The 25,247-nt window shown below is 31.4% G+C and overlaps 2 protein-coding genes across 8 annotated transcripts in view; one reads left to right on the forward strand and one right to left on the reverse strand.

Annotated features, from left to right (window-relative positions):
* LOC142223452 (uncharacterized) overlaps positions 1-4,533 on the forward strand; it is a 51,270-nt gene extending 46,737 nt beyond the window's left edge. The window contains exons 27-33 of the mRNA XM_075293339.1: positions 151-319; positions 386-511; positions 581-1,128; positions 1,409-1,470; positions 1,535-1,607; positions 3,959-4,069; positions 4,157-4,533. Of these exons, the coding sequence (XP_075149454.1) occupies positions 151-319; positions 386-511; positions 581-1,128; positions 1,409-1,470; positions 1,535-1,607; positions 3,959-4,069; positions 4,157-4,343 (1,276 nt within the window). The 3' untranslated portion in view covers positions 4,344-4,533. The remainder of the gene's footprint in view (positions 1-150; positions 320-385; positions 512-580; positions 1,129-1,408; positions 1,471-1,534; positions 1,608-3,958; positions 4,070-4,156) is intronic.
* A 10,560-nt stretch (positions 4,534-15,093) lies between these two features.
* Atg17 (autophagy-related 17) overlaps positions 15,094-25,247 on the reverse strand; it is a 52,014-nt gene continuing 41,860 nt past the window's right edge. For all 7 annotated transcript variants that reach the window (XM_075289800.1, XM_075289796.1, XM_075289794.1 and 4 more), the window contains 4 exons: positions 21,173-24,779; positions 20,820-21,111; positions 20,659-20,758; positions 15,094-19,299 (listed from right to left, as the gene is read on the reverse strand). In XM_075289800.1, coding sequence (XP_075145915.1) covers positions 18,284-19,299; positions 20,659-20,758; positions 20,820-21,111; positions 21,173-24,414 — 4,650 coding nt within the window. In that variant the 5' untranslated portion in view covers positions 24,415-24,779 and the 3' untranslated portion in view covers positions 15,094-18,283. The remainder of the gene's footprint in view (positions 19,300-20,658; positions 20,759-20,819; positions 21,112-21,172; positions 24,780-25,247) is intronic.

A 25,247-nucleotide genomic window follows, 5' to 3' on the forward strand; every position in this document is an offset into this window, starting at 1 on the left:
AATCAATAGACTCGTCCTAAATTTAGTACATGCCAGGTACGGCAACACTGGCATTTTAACAACTCTGGAAATAAACAATTTACAATAGTTATTCGGTATTTGATATTTGTTTGGTTGTGGTACTGACATTTTACCATTTACAAATTAATATTTAGAGGATAGGACGAGGAAAAAAGCAATCAAAATGCTTATTCATAAAATGTGTCGTATATGTTTGTCCGAGGATAAAATGAATAAAATAATGCAACCATTATTTGATGAGAAAAATGTTCGATGTGCTGAAATTATTCAACGTATCGAGGAATGTGGAGGAATTGTGGTAAGTTTGTCGAACTGGCAATAGGCTTTGTTTTGGAAATTTTTTATAGTTTATATATTCGTATAGTTAAAGCCCCACGAGGAATTTCCCAGTATGATATGTTTTCAATGTTTGGACTTACTAAATACATCCTACAAATTCCGCCTTATGTGTCAGTCCAGTGAACAGGCCTTATTGGATGCTATTGTAAAAGTTCGTATACTATCTATCTTTTGTAAAAATGTCGATGCCCTCAAAACTAATTTTTTATCAATTGTTTAGTCTGAATTGAAAACGGAACCTATAGAATTTGCTTCTTCAAGTAATAAGTCCAAATCAATGGTAAACGATGAGGAGGAAAGTGAGGAAATGTTTTTCGATCTCAGATCGGAACTTATTGAAGGCCAAGATGTTGATTTTGAGGAATTGGACGAGGAAAAACCAGGCTATAGTGATGATGAAGTGGATGGAGAATTTTTTGCAGTTGAAGAACAGGATATTGACGAAATTGATGGCGAAGAACATCTGGACGATAGCGATACGGAGAATGAAATTGAAAAATTAATAGATGATGACGAGTTTGTGCCCATACCAAAAAAGAGAAAACCAAAAGTAGATACTAAATTTGGCAAAAAGGCTAAAGTAAAAATTGAAAAAGACAAAACAGCTAAGGATGAAAAGCAAGCACCCAAAGTACGCGGGCGTAAAAGGAAGAATGAAAATGAAACGGAGACAAATATCTGTGAAGTTTGCGGTAACATCTATGCTAAACGTAGTTTATTGAACATGCACATGCGACGTCATCGTGCCGAAAAGCCATTTGAATGCGAGTAAGTAAACAATTTTCTGTAGAGTAGCACATACTAATTCCTTTAATATATTTCCCGCAATAATTTTACAAGCGATTTTTGAAAGTCTGTTGCACACTTTAAAGTTTTAAAAAATTAAATTTTGAATCATTTCAAATATTAAAAAATTGACATTTAGAAATTTTGATTTTGTTGTTGTTTTCTGGCACTCATAAAATTTTGTACTAGTACTATTTATTTACTTTATTTATACATATTTCAAAATATTTCCCTTATTTAAATAATTCTGCATTTATTCCAGAATTTGCGGAAAACAATTTACATGTCCTTCGGAAATTGGACGTCACATTCGAATTCATACAGGTAAGATTGTCATTTAAAATATGAAATATTTAATATATTCAGTGAGTTATTCTTTAATTGGCAGGTGAAAAACCATATGTTTGTCGTTTCTGTGGACGTACTTTTGCTGACAGGAGTACAAATATAAAACACGAAAGGTACGTCATCTGTATTACATTATGTGGGGTATTATGTTTGCGTTTCTAGGAGAAAACTAACAATATTTACGTTGTTTTTTTTCTAGAAAATAATATTTCGAGTAGTTGAAAGCTTATAGATCGGAATGTTGATCCATTTTTTTAAATATCTTAAATTTATAAGAATCGATTTCATTTATATTCTTGTATTTCTATTTTTTTTACTTGGAAACACGAACATATATACTCACATTTAAATAGGGTTAATTTGACTATAATCTAGATTGAAATACCAATATGTGTATACATAATTGTAGTAAATGGGCGTAGAAAAGTGAATTTTCAATTACACAATGCTACACAAAATATCCCATATATGGATGTGCAAATATTTTTTAAACTAAAGTCGATCACATGATCAATGCCTTGTCATTACGCTGCTAATACTTTGTAATATTGGTCTCAGACACCATTAATTATACACTTAATCATGGTAAAGTTCTGAGTCGATCTACCCTTGTCCGTAAGAAAAGTTATAGCCTAAAAAATTCCTTATGATACCACACTTGGTAAACTTCTCTCTTATAACTGAATGCTGTGTCATGTAACACTATTTTATTTATTTATTATCAGATTTCCATTCAATTATAAAAATGAATAGGCTAACTAACGGTCACTCTATGTGTGTAATCACCACTGAGTATTGCCATTATTTTTCTGCATCTTGTCCCCAAATTGGGACGCTGCCGTTCCCCAAAAATCCCCGAATAAAATTAAATTTCTCACAAAAATTTCTTTAAATTTTTGCCACGTTTTTATGAAACAAAAAAAAAAAAAAGAAATAGGCTCCGCAGTAGAAAGTCAGTATTAACTAAAAATGTAAAATTTAATGTATTTTCTTTATGATGAATATCTCTGTAACCACATATGGCAATTTGGACTTGGTTGTAAAATGAGTTAAAATAAATAAATAAAGAAAAAATTTAAAATATATCAAATTTATGTCATACCAACTTGCGGGCTGCAATAAGATCAAGATTTCGTCTTCCAAATGGTCGAGAAATGGAAGATCGCTCGTCATATGAACGAACATTTACATCTAAATACTAAAGTAATAAAATTGGGTGGTAGATCAAAATGTAAGTGAAGCATGTTCATCATTTCTATATTTATGAGATTAGTGATGAACACATTTAGGCCCGAGTTGTCGCGAAATGATTTCACAATTATAGCAAAATGTCTAGTTGAGTAAAATTATAAATTAGTACATGGGCCACTAAAATAAAATCTTATGTTCGTTTCAAGTTCGAAATGTTCCATTTGCATCCTATTGTATACCGTGGAATAAATAGGTGCAAAGTGATTTTTTTTTTTAATTTTGACGATTCACTTCTTTAATGTGTGGAATTAAAAAGAAATTCATGTAAACCATTATTTTAAACCTTAGTTATTGGACGGAAACCATTTCGAAAAAATCCCCAAATTTATGGAAATTCCCCAATTTGGGGAAAAACCCCCGCAATGCTAGCAACACTACAAGCACTCTCGGACATCTTATAAGCATTGCAAATATACCATCACTGAAAAACCTTTTGGTTTTCTATTATTATTGTTATAGAATCCAGTACAAAATATTGGCTTGAATCTTAACAAGTTTGTATTATCATAGTTATGGTTAAATTGGTCGAATAAGGCTAATGCATCTTACTCTCCAGGTTTGGAAAAGTGCTCTTTTTTTATATCGAAAATTTAAAGTCACTTGCAGGGCACAAACTAAGAAAGTCATAAAAGCCTGTATTGCCCGATATTACGAAAAAATATATTTCTTTTTTACATCATTGTCGGAAAATTTATCTCTACTTTCCTACAATATTATTTTTATTTTTCGTAGGTTAAGTACTTATAATCTATATATGAAAACTAAATGCACTTTTTAGTATCAAGCAAAACATTTTTATTGTGATTATTAAAATAATAAAATGATAGTAAAATCTATCAGCAATTTCTTACAAGAAAAAAGAAAAAATCAAGCAAAAAAATTTATTGTAATTATTAAAGTAATAAAAGGATTATAAAATCCATCAGGAATTTCATACAAGAAAAAAGAAAAAATCCCTAGAAAGGATAGACTTTGATTACCATTCATTCAACAGAAATGTTTCTAACAAAAAAAGTCCAGAATGTATGTCCACCTCTGAGTTTACACAGTAATGCCTTAATTCCATAGTATTTTCAATTATTGTTCTTAGGCCAAGAGAAACCCACCAATATAAATACCTTTGAGACCTCCCTAGGGATAAGAAAAACTTCAATAAATTACAACTAATGACTAAAGCAATTTACAAATCTATTCAATGTTTTACCATTTATAGAATACATACAAATGAACGACCCTTCAGTTGCCAGACATGTGGTAAATCCTTTACCTACTCAAATGTTTTAAAAAACCATATGTTAACACATACCGGTGATAAACCTTTTCCGTAAGTAAATTTCTATTAATTCCAAAAGAAAAATTTTGAGATTGATCTTCATCCTCTTGTCTTTTTATTTGTTGGACATCTTTGTAGGTGTGTACCATGCAACAAGGCATTTTCACGTAAACATCAATTGGACCAACATTTAAGTACTATAACACATCAGCAAACTGTTAAAAATTTACTCCCGCAGACAATTCAAGCCCAAGATGGTACAGAATATACTGTACAAATGAGTGACACTAATAACCAGATAATAGACAACAGTCAACCTCAATAAGTTTAATGCATATTTTATGGATTTTTTATTGACATCCCTATAATTTTTGTTTTAGTTTTTAATTCAATCTCATTCAAAAAATAAGTAAAAAAAAATCCCCAAATAGAATTACAAAGTACATAACTTAGTTAGTGTACCATAATAAAATAAAGTAAACGACATACTAGTTATGTTAACAATATATAGTCTATTGAGTTAGTTTTTATTGATATTACTGTACTAGGCATTTAGATTTTTTATACTATGGAATTAAGGTTATAAAGTCATCCATTTGGCAAAGGCTAATTGCTTAAATTTATTTTCAGTAGAACATAACATTTTTTCAATGGTGGTTTTATCCTCTCGGATTTTTTTTATTTTTTAGGGTTAATTGAGTGGCTAATTATAAATTAAAAATAGATTTCAAAGCCGATAGTTTAGTTGCTAGTGCTTAAATATTTTCCTATTTATAATAAACAAAAAATGGGTTTCACAAATATCTAGTATCACACATAAGTGTGCAATCATAACCACAGCGATAGGCGAAACGTTTTTTAAACAAAATTAAAAATACCATGATTTTTTAATATTCAATAATGGAGTTGAATAAAAACATGCTATGTATGCTTGTTGAGATATTTCAAAATACAACAATTTCCACGTGGCCAGGCAACAACAATGCCTAGTGGTGAATTAAAAATTTGATAAGCAATGGTAACACTATCCCATCTGCTGCCAAGGAATTGGAATAGATTTTATTTTGGCACCATGCTGCTAGCCGTCACGATATTCCGTCGCGGATTTTGAAATGTCTTCGTACATTTCTTATGAAAAAAAGACAAGGGTTTGCATATTGCTATGGTTATGTTTACAAATCCTTCAGATTCGGCTAAACGATCATTGAGCTAAATATTGAATTAGACAGCATTTAATGATATGAGAGATGGTTAGGTTAAGTAAGACTGTCACACTGTTTTATTCTTGTTTAACATAGGGTTACTTGGACAGAATATTTTATTTCTATAGAAAATTTTGTCAAAAATTTGTTTCTATAGAAAATTTTGTCAAAATTTTATTTCTATAGATAATTAATTCCTGCATAATTTTATTTCTATAGAATTTTTTTTCAAAATTTTATTTCTATAGAAAATGTCAAAATTGTATTTCTATAGATAATTCCTGCATGGGAGCCACCGTGGTGCAATGGTTAGCATGCCCGCCTTGCATACACAAGGTCGTGGGTTCGATTCCTGCTTCGACCGAACACCAAACACTTTCAGCGGTGGTTTATCCCACCTCAGTAATGCTGGTGACATTTCTGAGGTTTTCAAAGCTTCTCTAAGTGGTTTCACTGCAATATGGAATGCCGTTCGGACTCGGCTATAAAAAGGAGGTCCCTTGTTAATATTATTTCTGTAGAAAATGTCAAAATTGGTTCCCGTACCTAAGACGGCTAGATCTGGTAATATTGATAACTTTCGCCCAATAAGCATCTTGCCTGTACTATCTAAAATTTTTGAAAGTATAATATTGAAGACTACTCTGAACTTTGTTAATGATTGTGATATGATTAGTTCTCATCAGTATGGGTTCCGAAATGGATACAGTACTACCTCCAATCTTCTGCATATGACTGATGCTATAAGAAGTGCTACTGATATTGGGTTATGTAGTAGTTTGGTTGCATTAGATTTGTCTAAGGCTTTTGACCGCATTGACCACCATAAACTAATACGGAAACTAGCCACTAACTATCGATTTTCTATTACAGCATGTAGGCTTTTCAATTCCTATATTTCAGGCCGCAGTCAATATGTTTGTATTAGTGGAGTGAATTCGTCTATACGTTCTGTTACCTCTGGAGTACCCCAGGGGTCCATACTTGGACCTCTTCTGTTCGTTCTTTTTATAAATGATGTTGTTAATCACATTGATAACTCGTATTGCACACCATTTTTATACGCTGACGATATTCATCTACTCTTTAGTTGTACTAGTGTTGAAGGGTTACAGAGTCAGGTCAATCGTACTATGGACGTCATTAAATGTTGGCTGGATGATAATGGTTTGCATATTAATGCTCATAAGAGCAAAGCATTGTGCTTCGGTTCGCAATGGGCTACACATCCTGAGTTTGTTATCTGTTATGATGGTGCAAGGATTGACATTGTTGAGAGCATGAGATGTCTTGGTGTTACAATTGATAATAGACTTGATTTTTCTGCCCATTTTAATTTACTTACATCCAGGATCATATTACTGCTTCGTAGACTATATTCCACGAATACTTATTTTCCCTGCAATATTAGGAAGAGGATAGCGTTAGGGTTGCTTATGCCTCATGTGTACTATGGATTGGAAGTGACATCTGGTACATCTGCATCTAACTTCTCTCGAGTTCGCCAACTTGTACATACTATTGTTCGCTATGTATATAGACTTCGACGCCATGACCATGTGTCTCGTTTTGTATCATCATTTTTGGGGTTTCCATTTGATTCACTGGTTGATGTTAAGTTGTTGACCCTTTTTTACGGGATTATTAAGTCTGGATTGCCACCCCTTTTAAGAAGTTATTTTGTTTTTACCAGGACAAGTAGGAACCCCCAGATTCTGATTCCTAATATGCACAGTCAATTTTATGAACGATCATTTTTAGTGAGAGTTGCGCGTTTGTGGAATCGACTGCCACTATTTTTGCGCAATTTTTCTTTTTCAAAGAGGGTATTTAAAATTAAGCTTATTGACCACATTAACAGTGGGCAATAGTCTGTTACTACTGATTGGGCTATGAATTTTGTTTTTTGAATTTTATTGATTTCGTTAATATTGCGGCTGGGGAGCCGTGGCTATTTCTATATATACTTATATATCTAATAATGGATTTGTGATATTATTATATACGTTTATTATTGTTATTATGCATATCAACTATTGATAACTTGTAATATAGTTTATTGGCCCGTTGGGCTTATTGTATTACAGTGTGAAATAAATGAAAATGAAATGAAAAAATTGTATTTCTATAGATAATTCCTGCATGGGAGCCACCGTGGTGCAATGGTTAGCATGCCCGCCTTGCATACACAAGGTCGTGGGTTCGATTCCTGCTTCGACCGAACACCAAACACTTTTTCAGCGGTGGTTTATCCCACCTCAGTAATGCTGGTGACATTTCTGAGGGTTTCAAAGCTTCTCTAAGTGGTTTCACTGCAATGTGGAATGTCGTTCGGACTCGGCTATATAAAGGAGGTCCCTTGTTAATGAGCTTAACATGGAATCGGGCAGCACTCAGTGATAAGAGAGAGAGAATGGACTGAATATTCTAAATGAGCCTGATACATCGGGCTGCCACCTAACCTAACATAATTCCTGCATAATTTTATTTCTATAGAATTTTTTTTTCAAAATTTTATTTCTATAGAAAATTCTATAGAAAATTTTGTCAAAAATGTTATTTTATCAAAATTTTATTTCTATAGAAATTTTTTTCAAAATTTTACTTCTATAGAAATCTTTCTCAAAATTTTATTTTTATAAGAATTTTCTCAAAATTTTGTCAAAATTTTATTTCTATAGAAAATTTTGTCAAAATTTTATCTCTTTAGAAAATTTTGTCAAAATTTTATTTCTATAGAAAATTTTGTCAAAATTTTATTTTTATAGAAAATTTGTCAAAATTTTATTTCTATAGAAAATTTTGTCAAAATTTTATTTCTATAGAAAATTTGGCAAAATTTTATTTCTATAGAAAATTTTGTCAAAATTTTATTTCTTTAGAAAATTTTGTCAAAATTTTATATCTATAGAAAATTTTGTCAAAATTTTATATCTATAGAAAATTTTGTCAAAATGTTATTTCTATAGAATTTTTTTTCAAAATTTTATTTCTATGGAAAATATTGTCAACATTTTATTTCTATCGAAAATTTTCTCAAAATTTTATTTCTATATAAATAAATGTAAATAAAATTTTGACAAAATTTTATTTATTTCTATAGAAACTTTTGTCAAAATGTTATTATGTATCTATAGAAATTTTTTTCAAAATTTTATTTCTATGGAAAATATTGTCAACATTTTATTTCTATCGAAAATTTTCTCAACATTTTATTTCTATAGAAAATTTTGTCAAAATTTTATTTATATAGAAAATTTTGTACAAAATTTTATTTATTTCTATAGAAAATTTTATAAAGAAAATGTTGTAAAAATTTTATTTATATAGAAAAATTTGTCAAAACTTTATTTCTATAGAAAATTTTTTCAAAACTTTATTTCTATAGAAAATTTTGTCAACATTTTATTTCTATCGAAAATTTTGTAAAAATTTTATTTATATAGAAAATGTTGTCAAAATTTTATTTATATAGAAAAATTTGTCAAAACTTTATTTCTATAGAAAATTTTTTCAAAACTTTATTTCTATAGAAAATTTTGTCAAAATTTTATTTCTATAGAAAATTTTGTCAAAATTTTATAGAATATTTTGTCAAAATTTTATATCTATAGAATATTTTATCAAAATTTTATATCTATAGAAGATTTTATCAAAATTTCATTTCTTTAGAAAATTTTGTCAAATATTTTTTTCTATAGAAAATCTACCAAAGTATTAAGAATTCTACTAATCTACCAAACAATCTACCATTTTTGGTAGAATTCTACCAACTGTGGCAACCGTGCCAGCAATACTCAGCACCTTCCTTATTTCATTTTATCTACGCAGAGGCCAAATACCAATCCGATGGACTTTTCATTTCTGAGTGTTTCAAAGCTTCTCTAAATGCATTTCACCGCAAAGTGAAATGCCATCCGGTCGGACTCGGCTATAAAAAGTCATTGACAGCACTCACTGATAAAAAAGAAGTTCGCCAATTGTAGTATCACATTGGATTAAATAGTCAGAGTGAGCCTGAAATATCGGGCAGTCACTATACCGAACCTAACCTTTCCATTCGTACAATTTTAGAGAGAAAGGTAAGGTGTAAAAAATATGCGAGTATGTTCTCTACTCTGAATAAAGAAATTGCACAGAAAAGGACAAAAAATGCCGGTAATTACATTCGTCCAGCTTGGACTCGGAGCAATAGTCAAAAAGGTGTTAGGTTAGATTAAAGGGCAGCCCGATTTATTTTAAGCTCACTTAGACTAATCTGCCCATTGTGATACCACATAACTAAAAAATGCCTATTATATTGGCACCTCTAGTTTTTTACGTTGAACCCACCCGATTTCAGAAATTTAGATTACTTTATCAATTTTTTTTTTCATTTTAAAAATATAAAAAATATTTTAATACAAAAAGAATTAAAGGGTGATTCTTTTGAGGTTAGGATTTTCATGCATTAGTATTTGACAGATCACGTGGGATTTCAGACATGGTGTCAAAGAGAAAGATGCTCAGTATGCTTTGACATTTCATCATGAATATACTTACTATATGGTCGTTCGTTAACGATAACACTTCGTATCATATATCCTGTTCTAATATGTAGTTTGTATATCAAATTGCTATGTACATCGAAATTATTTTAATTTAAAAGTTGTCTACATATATATATATTTTTTTTAATTTTTAGAATACATACAAATGAGCGTCCATTTACTTGTCAAACATGCGGTAAATCATTTACCTATTCCAATGTTCTCAAGAGCCATATGCTAACACATACTGGAGAAAAACCATTCCCGTAAGTACTAATCTAACCTCCCCATCAATGGAAATTATAGTACAAATTTTATAATTTGATATTTTTTTGTTTTTCGAAACTATCGTTTCAGTTGTATACCTTGTAACAAGACATTTTCTCGTAAACATCAATTGGAACAACATTTGGGCACTATAACACATCAGCAAACCGTTAAAAATATACAGGCTGCTGCAAACGATGATGGTACTCAATTCTTTATTGAAAATCATGAATAACCAGATTGTGGACATACTGCACCAAAAAGTTGACATAATTGAGACATTTTATTTTTCATCCATTTTACAAAAACCAACAACAACAAATATATATGATAGATAAGCAAAAAATTTGAAATTTATAAAATAGTTGCAGGTATTTCGAAAATGCTTTGACGAATATATATATGTACGTATATGTAAGTTTAAATAAATCATTGCATAAAAATTAAGTCTATTGAGTTTTATTGAGACAAGTCTATCTCTGAATGCCTTGGCCGTTTGGTAGATCTGAAACGATACTTTTGTAAAATGCTATGGTAGTGGTAGAAATCGGCATGGATTTGTATTGGACGAAATCACTGTCATGGTGATATCAATTGCCTAATGATCTGAAAAACGATCTCAAAACCTTACATGATAAACATGCATATGAGCTTTAACCAATAGAAAAAAAGTTAGAAACAAAAAGTGCAAAGGTTTTTGCGCATGCACGAACGTCGCACAGTGGTTCCAAATCGTTTTTTTTATTTTTTAGAAATAATTTTTGCAACTTTTGAATGAATGAATGAAGATATCAACATATTTTTTTTTTGGGAAAGCTGAGATATTTTCCTCTAAGTTTAGCTGATTTCCATGATTTTTTTGGCTGGATAGGATTTTTAAACCTGCGTGCGTGTGCAAATGTCTAATAGTTCGCGAGATATGGATATAATAATTAATTTTTTTTTCAAAATTTTTTGGCCGGATTCTTGTTTTCTTTTACTAACTGCATTCCTTAAAAAAATACGCATTCTAAAAAAAGATTGTTTGTCTACAGAAAATGTAAAATTTTATTACTATAGAAATTTTTGTCAAAAATTTATTTCTATAGAAAATTATGTAAAAATTTTATATCTATAGAAAATTTTGTTAAAATTTTCTTTCTACAGAAAAATTTTGTCAACATTTTATTCCTAGAGAAAATTTGTCAAAATTTAATTTCTATAGAAAATTTTGTTAAAATTTAATTTCTATAGAAGATTTTGTCAAAATTTTATTTCTATAGACATTTTTTGTCAACATTTTATGTCTATAGAAAATTTTGTCAACATTTTATTTCTATAGAAAATTTTGTCAAAATTTTATTTCTATGGAAAATTGTGCCAAATTTTATTTCTGTAGAAAATTTTGTCAACATTTTATTTCTAGAGGCAATTTGTGAAGTACCTCTTAGTTGGGGAGAAATGTTCAGCAAAATCTACCAAAACATCAAGAATTCTATCAATCTACCAAACAGTAAAAACTACCTACTATTTTTGGTAGAATTCTACCAACTGTGGCAACGATGGTTATATGTCCCCCAGAGAGAATAAAAGACAAGAGAACGAAATTTGTATAGAAAAATTTGTCAAAATTTTATTTCTATAGAAAATTTTGTCAACATTTAATTCTATAGAAAATTTTGTCAAAATTTCATTTCTATAGAAAATTTTGTCAACATTTTATTTCTATACCAAATTTTGATCAAAATTTTATTTCTGTAGAAAATTTTGTCAAAACTTTATTACTATAGAAAAGTTTTTTAAAATTTTATTTCTATAGAAAATTTTGTCAAAATGGTTTTTCTATAGAACATTTTGTCAAAAAGTCTATTTCTATAGAAAATAATGTCAAACTTCTATTTCTATAGAAACATTTTATTTCTATAGAAAATTTTTGTCAACATTTTATTTCTATAGAAAATTTTACGAAAATTTTATGTCTATGGGAAATTTTGTCAATATTTTATTTCTATAGAAAATTTTTCAACATTTTAGTTCTATCGAAAATTTTGTTAAAATTTTATTTCTATAGAAAAATTTTGTCAAAAGTTTATTTCTATAGAAAATTTGGTCAAAATTGCATTTCTATAGAAAATTGTGTCAAAATTTTATTTCTATATAAAATTTTGTCAAAATTGTTTTTCTATAGAAAATTTTGTCAAAAGTTTATAAAATTGTGTCAAAATTTTATTTTTATAGAAAATTGAAAATTTTTTCAAAATTTTATTTCTATATAAAAACTTTAAAATAAAAAATTTTGTTTCTATAGAAAATTTTCTTTTCTTCAGAAAATGTAAAAGTTTTATTACTATTTTCTATAGTTTTTGTCAAAAATTTATTTCTATAGAAAATTATGTAAAAATTTTATTTCTATAGAAAATTTTGTTAAAAGCAAGATACCGAAACCTCGAATTATAACAAAATATGTGGACGACATATTTGCGATAGTAAAGAAAACCGACGTGGAAAGTACTCTTGACGCATTAAACTCATTCCACAGTCAAATACAATTTACAATGGAGTTAGAGAAGGATAACAAGCTACCATATTTAGACTGTAACATACTGAGAGATGATAGTTGTTTGAGGCTGAATTGGTATCAAAAACCAACAGCAACTGGACGACTAATAAATTATAATTCAAAACACAATAAAAGTATAATCCATATGACAGCAATCAATTTTATAGATCGAATCTTAAGGATAAGTGATGCAGAATTCCACAAGGAGAATGAAATAAAGATAAGACAAATATTGACCACAAACGATTTTACAAATATAATAATAAGCAGACTAATAGATCGCGTTAAAAATAAAACACTTGACGAAAGCATTAAAAATAAGACAATTGAAGAGCCGGAACATAAAAAGGATAAGTCATACAAACCCATGACTTACGTTGAATGATTCTCAGAGCGTTTTTTCAAATCGGACGTATATAACAAGGACAAGATTCAAATTGCTTCACGCACATCGAGAATAGTAAAGGAATTATTCAGCAACACAAAGTCAAAAATAAAGAATGAGGACAGGAGACAAGTCCAACATATGCCCAATGGCATATGTTGGCACTACAATGACCAAACTTAAGACAAGACTTTCATCGCATAAATCAGACCTTAAAGCTGTAGGCAAATCAGTAGAGCAAAAAACAGCACTTGCAGCTCACTGTGCAACAACAGGACACAAGTCCAACGACACAGACGTCGAGATACTTGTTCAAGAGAATAATCATAGGCGTAGATACACTCTTGAGATGCTTAACCCTCTTATGCCCCAATTTTTTTGCCAGCTGATTAAATTTTCAATGTTAACGACACGAAAGCAAGAAAACTAAAAAAGAACAATTTATACGGTAAAATTCAGTATATGCTGCAAGGCCTCTTGAACAATTTTAACTAAGTTTTCTATTTATTTTACCCATTTTTTATTCTCTTCAGGTGTGTTTTACTAAAACATTCCTTATTAAATGAAGACCGCCTAAAGGGGGCTTGGGCATTAAAGGGTTAATATAATAGATCTCTCTCCTGACAAGAGTATGAATTTCAAAAAAGACACGAAAGCATGCGCGAGAATGTATCGACACATCATAAACAAGCATCGACACAAACGAAGCTTAGTGTACGGTGACTTGCAGAACGAACAGCATCACACGAATTCACGTTAGTTATTTTCAATATTTTCAATATATTATATCTAAAATAATATTGTGATTTGTGAACATTAAAAGTAATTTAATTTTTGTATTTTATGTAGATAAAAAATCCCAGAAGATGGTTAGTGGCACTAGCCGAAATATTGGAAATAAATATTAAAACAAATCAATAATCGATTGTTTCTATGACCTCAAGCCGAACAAAATTAATAATCAGAATAAAATTTTATTTCTATAGAAAATTTTGTCAACATTTTATGTCTATAGAACAGCGGCTGAATAGTCTAAGTGAGCCTGAAATTTAATCGGGCTGCCACTTTAACCTATGTCTATAGAAAAATTTGTCAACATTTTGTTTCTATATACAATTTTGTCAAAATTCTATTTCTATAGAAAATTGTGTCAACATTTTATTCCTCTAGAAAATTTTGTCAAAATTTTATTTCTAGAGGCAATTTGTGAAGTACCTCTTAGTTGGGGATAAATATTCAGCAAAATCTACCAAAACATCAAGAATTCTATCAATCTATCAGTTCAGTTCAGTTCTCTGCCGGGTTTACGAAACGTAATGAAAATGGGATTTAACATAGAACCTATTTTGAGTAACAAATGTTCTTTTTTATAAATGTTTTCATTCCATTAAATTTTTTGGCAGACAACTTGAAATTATAGCTGCCGATGACTTTATAAAGAATTTATAAAGACTTTATAAAGAATTTATAAAGTCACCGACCGCAACGTCGGTAATATCAAAGCTCCAGGCATTGTGTGACATCTATACGGTTGACATTTGTTTTCTTCGCAGAAGAGAACTTTACGTCCCCTTGTGTTTTCATTCTCTGTGTCCCCTTTTTTGCAGCAATCACTCCAAATCACTCTTTTGCCTGCATTCAAGTAATTTACCGTCATCTATTAGAAGAAAACAAATTCAACTTGTATTTAATTTAATATTATTTATTTTTATTTGATTTTTTATTACACTTTTACATTTTTTTTCTTATTTAAAGCAAATATATTTTTAAGTGTGTTGTTTGTTGTTCTTGTGTTTTTACTATATACATATTCTCATTTATTGTTAAACATTATCTCATTTCTTTTTTAAATAATAAATTGAATGTACTTTCTTGCAATCGAAAAAATAGACAAAACTATTTACAAAAGATATTTGCATAAGTTATTTTTAATTTTTGTTTTTGTTTTTTTTTTTCAAAAATAATCAATTTTATTTCGTAGCTTAGAAAACAAACAAAAACCCTAATAAAACTGGAACAATTTGTAAGAAAAATTGAAGCGCTATCACGTCGTTATTAAAAATAAACAATTTTGTTACTTTTTTTTATAAAAATTTCGTTTTTTTCTTTTTTTTGTGTTAGTTATTGTTTTGTAGATAAATTTAATTCAAACATTATTCCTTGAAGAAATTTGTGGTTTTGTTTATTTATTATTTTTTTTTGTATGAGAAGGAAAAAAGGGAATAGTAGGATGGTAAGGGGCCCTTAAGTTAAAGTTTGGGTATGGGTCAAATTGAAAACAAAAATTTTTTTGAAGCATAATTATAAAAATACTAAATTACCATTAATTAAATATAATTTTCTCTTAAATATCGTCCTTGTTTTTCTATGCCAATAACACTAATTAAAGTAGAAAAAATTAATATTTTAATATATAAACTAATTTCTTTTAATGGATATATAGTTAGGTGGTGGTGGTGGTGTAGAGGGGTTATGAAGGTGGTTTGTTTGATTTCTAGGTTCTTATACACACACAAATTTTAAAAAAATTTTAATTTAAATTTTAAACTCTAAAAAAATACGAAATTAATTCTGTGTGTGTGTGGAGACCATTGCGTGTACATGCGTTGTTTGTGGCAATATTTACGTTGGATTTGGTAAAAGAAACCCTTTTAGAAAGAGATTACCTAACCGATTTCGTAAAAAAAAACTGAACTACGTATAGCATATTTCAAATGTTTGGTGTTCAGTAGTGTTTGATTTGGGTGTCTTTAATAATATATTATTGTTAGTTTTTGTTTTATTTTTAAGAGAGAATAAAAAGATAAACAATCTGTTGAGTGTCTTCGTTTTCTTTTGTTTTGTGTTCTTGTTTCATGGTTTCATTTCGTTTGTTTCAATATTTTTAAAACTGGACAAGATAAAATTGAATGGCAAAATAATTCTGGTTTTTTGTTTTTTTGATTATAATATAACAGCTACATTAAATTTGTTGTCACAGAATAATTGGAAAAGTGGCTTTTCATCAAATACATGTAGTTTTATCCAACATCTTCTTCTTGTTTTGTTTAAATAATTTTCGCTTTCTTTTGTTTTAGTTGTCTATTGTTAGCATTATCCATCCATATTTTTGTATATGAATACTATAATTATAATGTATTGTGATTTTTGTTTGTTTGTTTAGATGTTTTCGGTTTTGTAAACATTGAGAGAATAGCAGCGCACAACATTAAAGGTGTAGTATAGTGTTAATAGTAGAGTACTAGTAATAGGTATTCCTTTTTGTTTTCTATTATTCTTATTATTATAAGAGAATCATCGTTCGCTTCACTATATACCTAGATTGTGTACAGACTAGTCCGCATAACTGGAATTATAGTCGTTTTTGAGATTTTCAATTGATTTGCATTAGTTTTTTCCTTGCTCTACTTAGGATCGTTTCTTAAACTCGGTACAAACACGACTAAGTGTTTGTCGATAAATCAGTTGTTCACCTTCCGGTTAAATACTAAAGCCCTGAATGCTTCTTTAATGAAACCCATACATATGTGAGGCTTGTTAGGAAATAAACTGGTTTTGAATAAATCTAGAATTCAATCGCAATCGTAACAATAAGACCCAAAATATTTGATACCCACAAGCTTTATGACGTTATGTTGGCGGAGACATTATAGCGATTTTATTTCTCACAAATTTACCTCTTAATACTAAATGCTCTATTCCTTAAAGACCGGTGAAAATTTTGCTATATCTCTACATTGTGCCAATGAAATTTATTTTAAGACAATGTTATCGATTATTCGTTTTTTTTCCTCCACACAAAACATATACCAAAACTGCCTTACCGACTTGCAACAGAAATTTTGGAAAGAATCCAGCTTAAAATGCTGATATTCAAATCGTATTGTCGTTTATAATTCTCGAAGGACATATGAAAATCATTTTCGAATGCTACCGATATTTTTTATTTATATATTCCAAAAATTCTGGTTGAACAAGGGTTATTATTCGTATGGTCGATAAAACAGTGTATCCATACGACAATTTTTTTTGAAACCCAGAGAAAATGTTTTTTTTTGATTTTGAATAAAACTGGCATTTAACCGCAATCGCAACAATAATACCCAAGACATTTTACATCCATTTAGTTTTGCATTCACAAAGTTACCTCTTAATACTAAATGCTCTTCGTTATATTCATCAAAGATCGGTAGACATTTTGTGAAAGTTTTGCTATAGCTATACTTTTACCAACGAAACTTTTTTGAAGACGATGTTATCGATTATCGATGACAAAATCGTCTTATTGACTTGCAACAGAAAATTTCGAAAGAGCTGCATACAAATTCTTAGTTTCTTTCGCAAAAATTTATTTGTTTGTTATTTATTCATTCCAAAAATTCGTTTCCTAAACGTTGGCGATTATTTGTAATGTCGATAAAGCAGTTGAACGTAGACGACATTTTTTATACGGCTATTTATCTTCCAGTTAAATACTAAAGCCCCAAATACTTCTTCAGTGAAACCCATAAAAAATTTACGGATTTTTTTATTTTGCATAAAACTGGAATTTAATCGCAATCTCAACTGCCTTATCGACTTGCAACAGAGATTGCATATCAAACTTAAACTGTCCATATTCAGTGGGGTATCTCAATTCATATTGTCTTTCATAATTCTCAAAGAACAAAAGAGAATCATTTTCGAATGTTATCGATATTATTTTTTTATTTATTCCAAAAATTCGTAATGCAGGGCCCTAAAGGCCAATCTCTATATCTCATGTAATTCTACGTAGAAATGTCAGTTAAGGTTTGAAAATATATGCAATTAAAATCTATCTTTATAACACGTTCCCAGTAATTAATATCCCGCTATTGTAAGATCAAATATAAAATAGCGAAAAATGTTGATTTAGATTCTACAAAAAAATATTACACCAGCGTTTAGACCTACACAAATTAAAATGCCGTTTGAAAGGCACCATGTCTATAGTATTGTCCATCGGTAAAAATAAAAATTTGCGCAATACATTTTGAAAACGCTGCATTTTTCACATTCTAGCCATTGCATATTGTAACCATAGAATGTTAAAATTGTAATTTTCGAAAATCGATAAATCAAATTAATACGAAAATAGCTTCATTCCAGTTAGGCGGATTTGTCTGTGCGTTAGTATTTTCATTGTTATTGGTCGTCATCGTTGCCAACGTCCATGCTCACCATCGACATTACCCTATTGATCCCTATCATGGTGATCGTTTGCATTATTGCTATTATCGGTAGATGATGTAGTGACTTCAGTGGTGGTGGTAGCGGTAGCAATATCAAGAGCATATAGCATTGAAATGATGAATTTCAACACTATTCGGATATCGGAAAATCCGCTTCATCTTTAGGTTCCAAAGATCTATATTCATCTGAATCCTCACTTGTAGTACCAATCGATGTTGGTATAGACGGTGATCCCTTTTCTGTCATATCAGACGATGGAGGTGGTGTTATAAATATAGCTGCTGTTTGCGGTGATGGTTGTAGATCGGGTAAAGGTAATGTAATTTGTGGCATACATCCTACTCCATATTCGTCATTATTATTATTATTGCTACCAACTACTCCAGCTGTCACCTCCGAATATAAAGGAGCGTTTGTATTACGAGTTTTAATTGGCGAGGAGCAAGAGGACGAGGATAAATCCCGATTAATATGTGTATTAGTATCTATATCTGTTTCACTTAATGATGTTGTTGTTGCTGCTTCTTCTGTAATAATAGTGTATTGTGGTGTTGTTTCTGTTGTTGTTGTTGTATTTATATCAGCAGAGGCCAACATTAAATCTAATTCCAATTTGCTGGCTGTTGCTGTTGGCTGCTCTGTTATCACAGTTGGTTGTTGTAAATTTGTTGCTGCTAATGTTCCTAGTGTGGGAACTGTTATTGCTGTTGTTATACTCGGCGTTGCCTCCGTGGTCGATGATAATTCCCCAATTTCGGCTATAGCATTCTCATCCTCTTCGCTAACGCTTATATAGCGACAACGATCACTAAGCAACGACACAGGTTCATCATCTTCCTCCGTTACACTTGTTATACTCATTGTACGCTCCTTAAATGAGAGCATTTGAGGTCCACTACTATTTGCCATACCTTGATTGGCGGCTGTGGTTGTTATAACAGTTATGGGTGATGTAGCTAAAGGAGGTAATACTTCTGCACCACTTAATCCATCGACAATATCTTTCGTTGTAGTCGCATTGTATGTCGACGTAACACTCATTGATGTTGTTGCCGACATTGACGATGAATGTGGTGCAGCTGCTATGGCCGCAAAGTTATGAGACTCACATTGTGATATTGAGCGGCGTATATACATGGTGAATGCTGTAAATGGGAAAATAATAAAAATTTGGGTTTAGTATAGAGATTCGAATGTGAACCAAAAAGTCGACTTTTCTAATTTTTTTACAAAATGATTTCGGGATTTTTACAGGTGGCTAATGTGGTTTCAACCACATTAGCCCCTAATAATCTACCAAAATTTGGAGAAAATTCTACCAAAAAACTACCATACAAAAAAATTTTCGGTAGAAAATTTTGTCAACATTTTATTTCTATAGAAAATTTTGTCAAAATTTTATTTCTTTGGAAATTTTGGCAAAATTTTATTTCTTTGGAAATATTGTCAAAATTTTATTTCCATAGAAAATTTTGTCAAAATTTTATTTCTACAGAAAATTTTGTCACAATTTTATTTCTACAGAAAATTTTGTCACAATTTTATTCTATAGAAAATTTTGTCACAATTTTATTACTATAGAAAATTTGTTAAAATTTTATTACTATAGAAAATTTGTTAAAATTTTATTTTTATAGAAAGTTTTGTCAAAATTTTATTTCTATAGAAAATTTTGTCACAATTTTATTTCTTTGGAAAATTTTGTCAAAATTTTATTTCTATAGAAAATTTTGTCAAAATTTTATTTCTATAGAAAATTTTGTCAACATTTTGTTTTTTTTTTGAAATTTTGTCAAAATTTTATTTCTATAGTAAATTTTTAGAAATGTTATTTCTATAGAAATTTTTGTCAAAATTTTATTTCTATAGAAAATTTTGTCAAAATTTTACTTCTATAGAAAATTTTGTCAAAATTTTATTTCTATAGAATATTTTGTCAAATTTTTTTTTTTTTTGTTTTGAAATTTTGTCAAAATTTTATTTCTATAGCAAATTTTGTCAAAATTTTATTTCTAAAAAAATTTTTGTCAAAATTTTATTTCCATAGAAGAGTTTCTCAAAATGTTATTTCTATAGAAAATTTCTCAAAATTTTATTTCTATAGAAAATTTTCTCAAAATTGTATTTCTTTAGAAAATTTTCCCAAAGTTTTATTTCTATAGAAAATTTTCTCAAAAATTTATTTCTATAGAAAATTTTCTTAAAATGTTATTTCTATAGAAAATTTTATTTCTATAGAAAATTTTGTCAAAATTTGTTTTTTTTTTTTTAATTTTGTCAAAATTTTATTTCTTTGGAATCTTTGTCAAAATGTAATTTTGAAAAAGTTGGCTTTCAACTTTTAGGTTTTTGGAAAGTCGACTTCTTTATGTTTTCATCAAACGTCGATTAGTAGATTCCGCTCACTATGAAAAGTCGATTATTCGATTAGAAGTTTACAAAGAGTCCATTTTCGACTTTTGTATCCCTACGATTGTTCCCCCCATTTTGGTATTTATACTTACATTCAACGCGATCACGCTTCAATGATTGCCTGGTCTGCAATGGAGCCAATTTGATACGATAGAACTTAGAGCCTTTGCTAACACGATAACGATTTTCATCCTGAAAAATATCACAATATTTACTAACATCGATATGTAGGCACAAGAGAAAACAAACTAACCTTACGCGCTTGACAATATTCCTTATCTACCACACGTCCTATGGCATAGTAAGGCATAGGTATCGTAGGCTCTTCGCTATTATGCGGCAGACGTAAATTTAATGCTTCTAAGCTATCGCCATGAACAAAATATAAACTAGGTGAATCTTGGACGACCATAAATTGACAATGCCGCATACTCCATACAACAAAAACCAAATCACCCTTAGCGCATGATTCCAAAACAATAAATTTATGACTAGAGCCACTCGATTTGGAAGATCGTAAAACAACGGCTTGTTCATGCGTGGACCTAGAGGGGGAAAAACGAATTAGCAAAAAATGGAAATGTTACTCTAAATTCACTCATTTACCCTTTAAGAGCAGCAACGGATGTCTCCATTTCTAAACGTTTTGATTTTTCCTGATTTAGCTCTTCTTCTAAACGGCATTTGTCGCGATTCAAATAATCGATTTTCTCTTTTAACCAACTGTTGCCCTCTTCATTAGTAAGCGCATCCAGGCGCGTTTTTAATTGATAATTTTCTTTAGTTAACATGAGATCCTTTTCACGCAATTGGTCCAATTGGCGTTCCTTGTCCTCGAGCAATTCTTTAAGAATATTAACGTTTGCCATCACAGATTCTGAGTTCAAGGGGAATATTTTCGATTGCCAGAGGGAACGCTCCATTTCAATGGCAGCCGTTACGGCCCTTTCCTTTTCTGCCTCCATCTCCGTACGCAACTGTTTTACTACATTTTCGTGATGTGCCTTATCGACGACATGTTCCATTGATTTTTCACTCGATGGGACATCCAAATTCTGATCTGATGGATATTTTTCCATAGAAGTCATTAGTTTGAAACGTTGACGCAAAGATTCGATTTCAGTTTTATGTTCGTGGATTAGTTTCTCTCTAGCTTCACTAACTGCCTGCTCACGTTCTGCATCTAAGGTTTTTAGTTTTTCCTTGCACTCCTCCAGTTGAGCCTCCAAAGTTGCACATTTTATTTGCATTGTAGCCATTTCCTCATTTTCGTCCTTTTCCTCTTGCATTTGTAATTCCCGCCTTTTGAGCTCCTCCGTTAGTGTCTGAATATCATGCTGCTGCTTTTCTTTCTCCATGGAGATTTCTTGTTCCCTGGCTTCGCATTGCATGCGTATTACATTCCATTTGTCATTGAGTGTTTGCAATTCTGAATGTAAATCCTCCTTTTGGGTTATCGCTTCTTCGCGGAACGACTGCAAATTACTTCGAGCCAATTGTATGCAGTCCAAGGCTAATTTTGACATAGCTCCCAACATCGCCCTCATCCTTGTGATTTCCGCTCGAAGGGTCTCCGAGTTCTCCTCTGTTAGAGTCTCTGCACTTTGCATAAGTATTGCATCGGTTGTGGTACTTTTGGCTATAGTCTGCAGCTGCTGAGGTTGATTTTCCGTTGTCGATGTAGCCACTGATTGCTGAGCAGCAGTCACCTGTTCAAATTCTGTTTCAGTATCAGTTTCGGATTCATCTCCTCCCACTGCCGATGCAGATGCAGCATCGGATTTACGAAGCTCATTTACGCGGGGATTTATCAACATCCTACCACTAGTCTGCATGGCGGAAGGACCCTTGCCAGATGAAGCGCTCGATTGCTCTCCTCCATCTTCGGCCAATATCTGTTTCAGACATTCGGGCATATCGATTTTTTGTTTTTGTTTGAGCAATTCTTCAAATCTTTCTCGCTGATGTGTACCCGATCGAGAAACAAAAAAATATATCACAGGTTCCATGTCGGGTAATTGTATCTGCGAGGCCATTTCGGGCAAATGTGTTGTCAGAACATCTATATCGGATTTGGTGATATTGGGAAGACGTGCATCAAACACCAAGGGATATTCGTTGGCAAAAGCCGGTGGCATATCGTTCATGCCGGGAAAAAGATAATTTAGGAAATGGCCCTCAAAGTTAACATTAAATTGCTGCCGTCTCTTTATTTCCTCACTGTGAATGCCATCGAAATCTTCGGCTAATTTGGAGGCCCACAAACCAAACTCTGAGGAGAATATCTTACGACGCATTACCTCGGTCACGGCTGCCACATACATATTGGGAGCCTGATGGATCTGATCTATGATCTGTATATGGCGTTCAGCCCTTCGCAGACATCGTAAATAGAACAAAAGACCGCTATCAAAATCACTCATTAGATTTTGAATGTAGACAATGCGGTTTAGTCGAGTACAGAGATTCGCTCCCAATTCGTCTTTGGCCTTTGCTATACACCTACGGTGTTCCCGTATTTTCTGGTGATTTTGTTGCATAACCAATAGTTGAGATTGATGCGAGGCACATAGATCGGGTAATATAGAGGCATCTCTGAGATTAATAGCTCGATTTTGATTTTGCTGGAAGGCTGTGGACAATTCACGCTGGTCCTTGACCATATTTTTTATTTTGTATTTGAATTCTTCCAATTTGCATAATCTCTCGCCCAGACCTTTGATTTCCTTGAAATCCCCTTGCTCGGCCAGTCGAATTATCTCTTGAGCTTCACATTTCAGTCTGGCATAGACTTCCTCACTGAATGTGCTCAAAGCTTGCACACATTCTTCGGACATGGTTTTCAGCGCAGTGTGATTCTCCTTGGAGGTTATCCATTGCAGAAGATTTAATCGACGTGCTTGCGACGAAGACGATGTCTGCGATGTTTGGGAGACACGTTCTTCATTTGAATCTGTTCCCATTTTCAATTTTTTATTAGGCGAAGTTGAAGTAGACGATGAAGATTTGTCATCTCGGTTATCGTCGCAGGATGAAGTTGTTCCGCCCACAGCTACATCGGCCCCATTACCGGATTTCTTCGGGGCATCAGCAGCTGATGTATCCTCTGGGCCTTCTGCAGCATTGGCTATAGCACCAACTATTAATACCGATTCTTGGGGATTTGTGGAACGTGAAAATACATCGTCGTTCTCCAAAAACTCATCGAAGCCATGGAAGTCAGCTTCAGCCAAAGCCATTAGACCTGGCAAGATGGGAATACGCGATAATTTTGTTAAATCATCGGAAAAATTCTTCAGCGATTCCAAATAAGAGGCTCTCTTCTCCAAATGCCCATCAAAGGCCTCACAGAAATTCCGAAAACGATGGCGAAATTCATCCGTCAAATCCTCCATATTGGCGACAACTGCAGACCAGCCCTGCTGTTGCAGATGTTGTTCATGCACCAGACGTTCGCACATGCGTTCCTCGTCCCGGGCTAAATCATGCATGCGCAATGCAATTTGCGCCCGTTTCACTACAGTCTCATAGACAGGCGGCAGCTCAAGGCTACGCTCGACTTGTTCACGCAAATCCAAATCAGCTTCCACAGGAGGCATAGTGGGTGGCAATTTGACATCACCCTTTAAAAACATATAAATAGGATTTGTGTCCGTGCCGGCCGAGTAATAGGAGACTTGTGTGGAATGTGTTAACATTTCACCACCGCTCACCAGCAGGACCATATTGGCTGCCGGTATACCATGTAGGCGTTCAATGGTGTCTTTCAGATTTTCAACAGACGATAGGGCTACCGTCATATCGAAATTCAACATGCGACCTACGTCGACATGGAAAACGTACAACATCTTGATGTTGTGTGAGGATGATGGTGGGAGGTGTTTATTTTACTAGAGATAAAATTGTGCTTATTTTTAAGATCCAGCTTTCCTAAGGTCTATAGGGTAGTCTCCTATTTTGTTGTTGCTGTTGTTGTGTTTGGAGAACATTAATTATTAATTTTATTAAAGAAAACCAGTTTTGTTTTGTGGTAGGGATTGGTTGGCAGTGTTGCTTCCTCTCTATATGCTGCTGTGGTTCTTCCAAAAATCCTCAATGATGGACTTGAAGTACCAATTTAGAATGTCGTGCCATTTAGTGAAGATTTTTGATTCCCCTTCACATTTGAGGAAATTGTTGATTGTTTTAATACGTCAATTTTGTTTTGATAAATCTGTAAAGAAAAACAAAGAATATGGCTATTAGTAACGCGGAAAGGGGTACATCGAGACTTAATAAGAATGATTTAACTTAACATACAAATCAATAATAAAATCTATAATAAAATTAATCAATAATAAAAATACTTCAATATTAAAAATAAAATTAAGGAAAACCATCAAACAAAATTGATAAAATTTTCTATAGAAATAAAATTTTGACAAAATTTTCTATGAAATAAAATTTTGACAAAATTTTCGGTAGAAATAAAATTTTGACAAAATTTTCTGTTGAAATAAAATTTTGACAAAATTTTCTGTTGAAATAAAATTGTGACTAAATTTTCTGTAAAAATAAAATTTTGACAAAATTTTCTATAGAAATAACATTTTGACAAAATTTTCTATAGAAATAAAATTTTGACAAAATTTTCTGTAAAAATAAAATTTTGACAAACTTTTGTATAGAAATAAAATTTTGA

Source organism: Haematobia irritans, chromosome 1, assembly GCF_050003625.1.
Source record: "Haematobia irritans isolate KBUSLIRL chromosome 1, ASM5000362v1, whole genome shotgun sequence".
Classification (NCBI taxonomy): Eukaryota; Metazoa; Arthropoda; class Insecta; order Diptera; family Muscidae; genus Haematobia; species Haematobia irritans.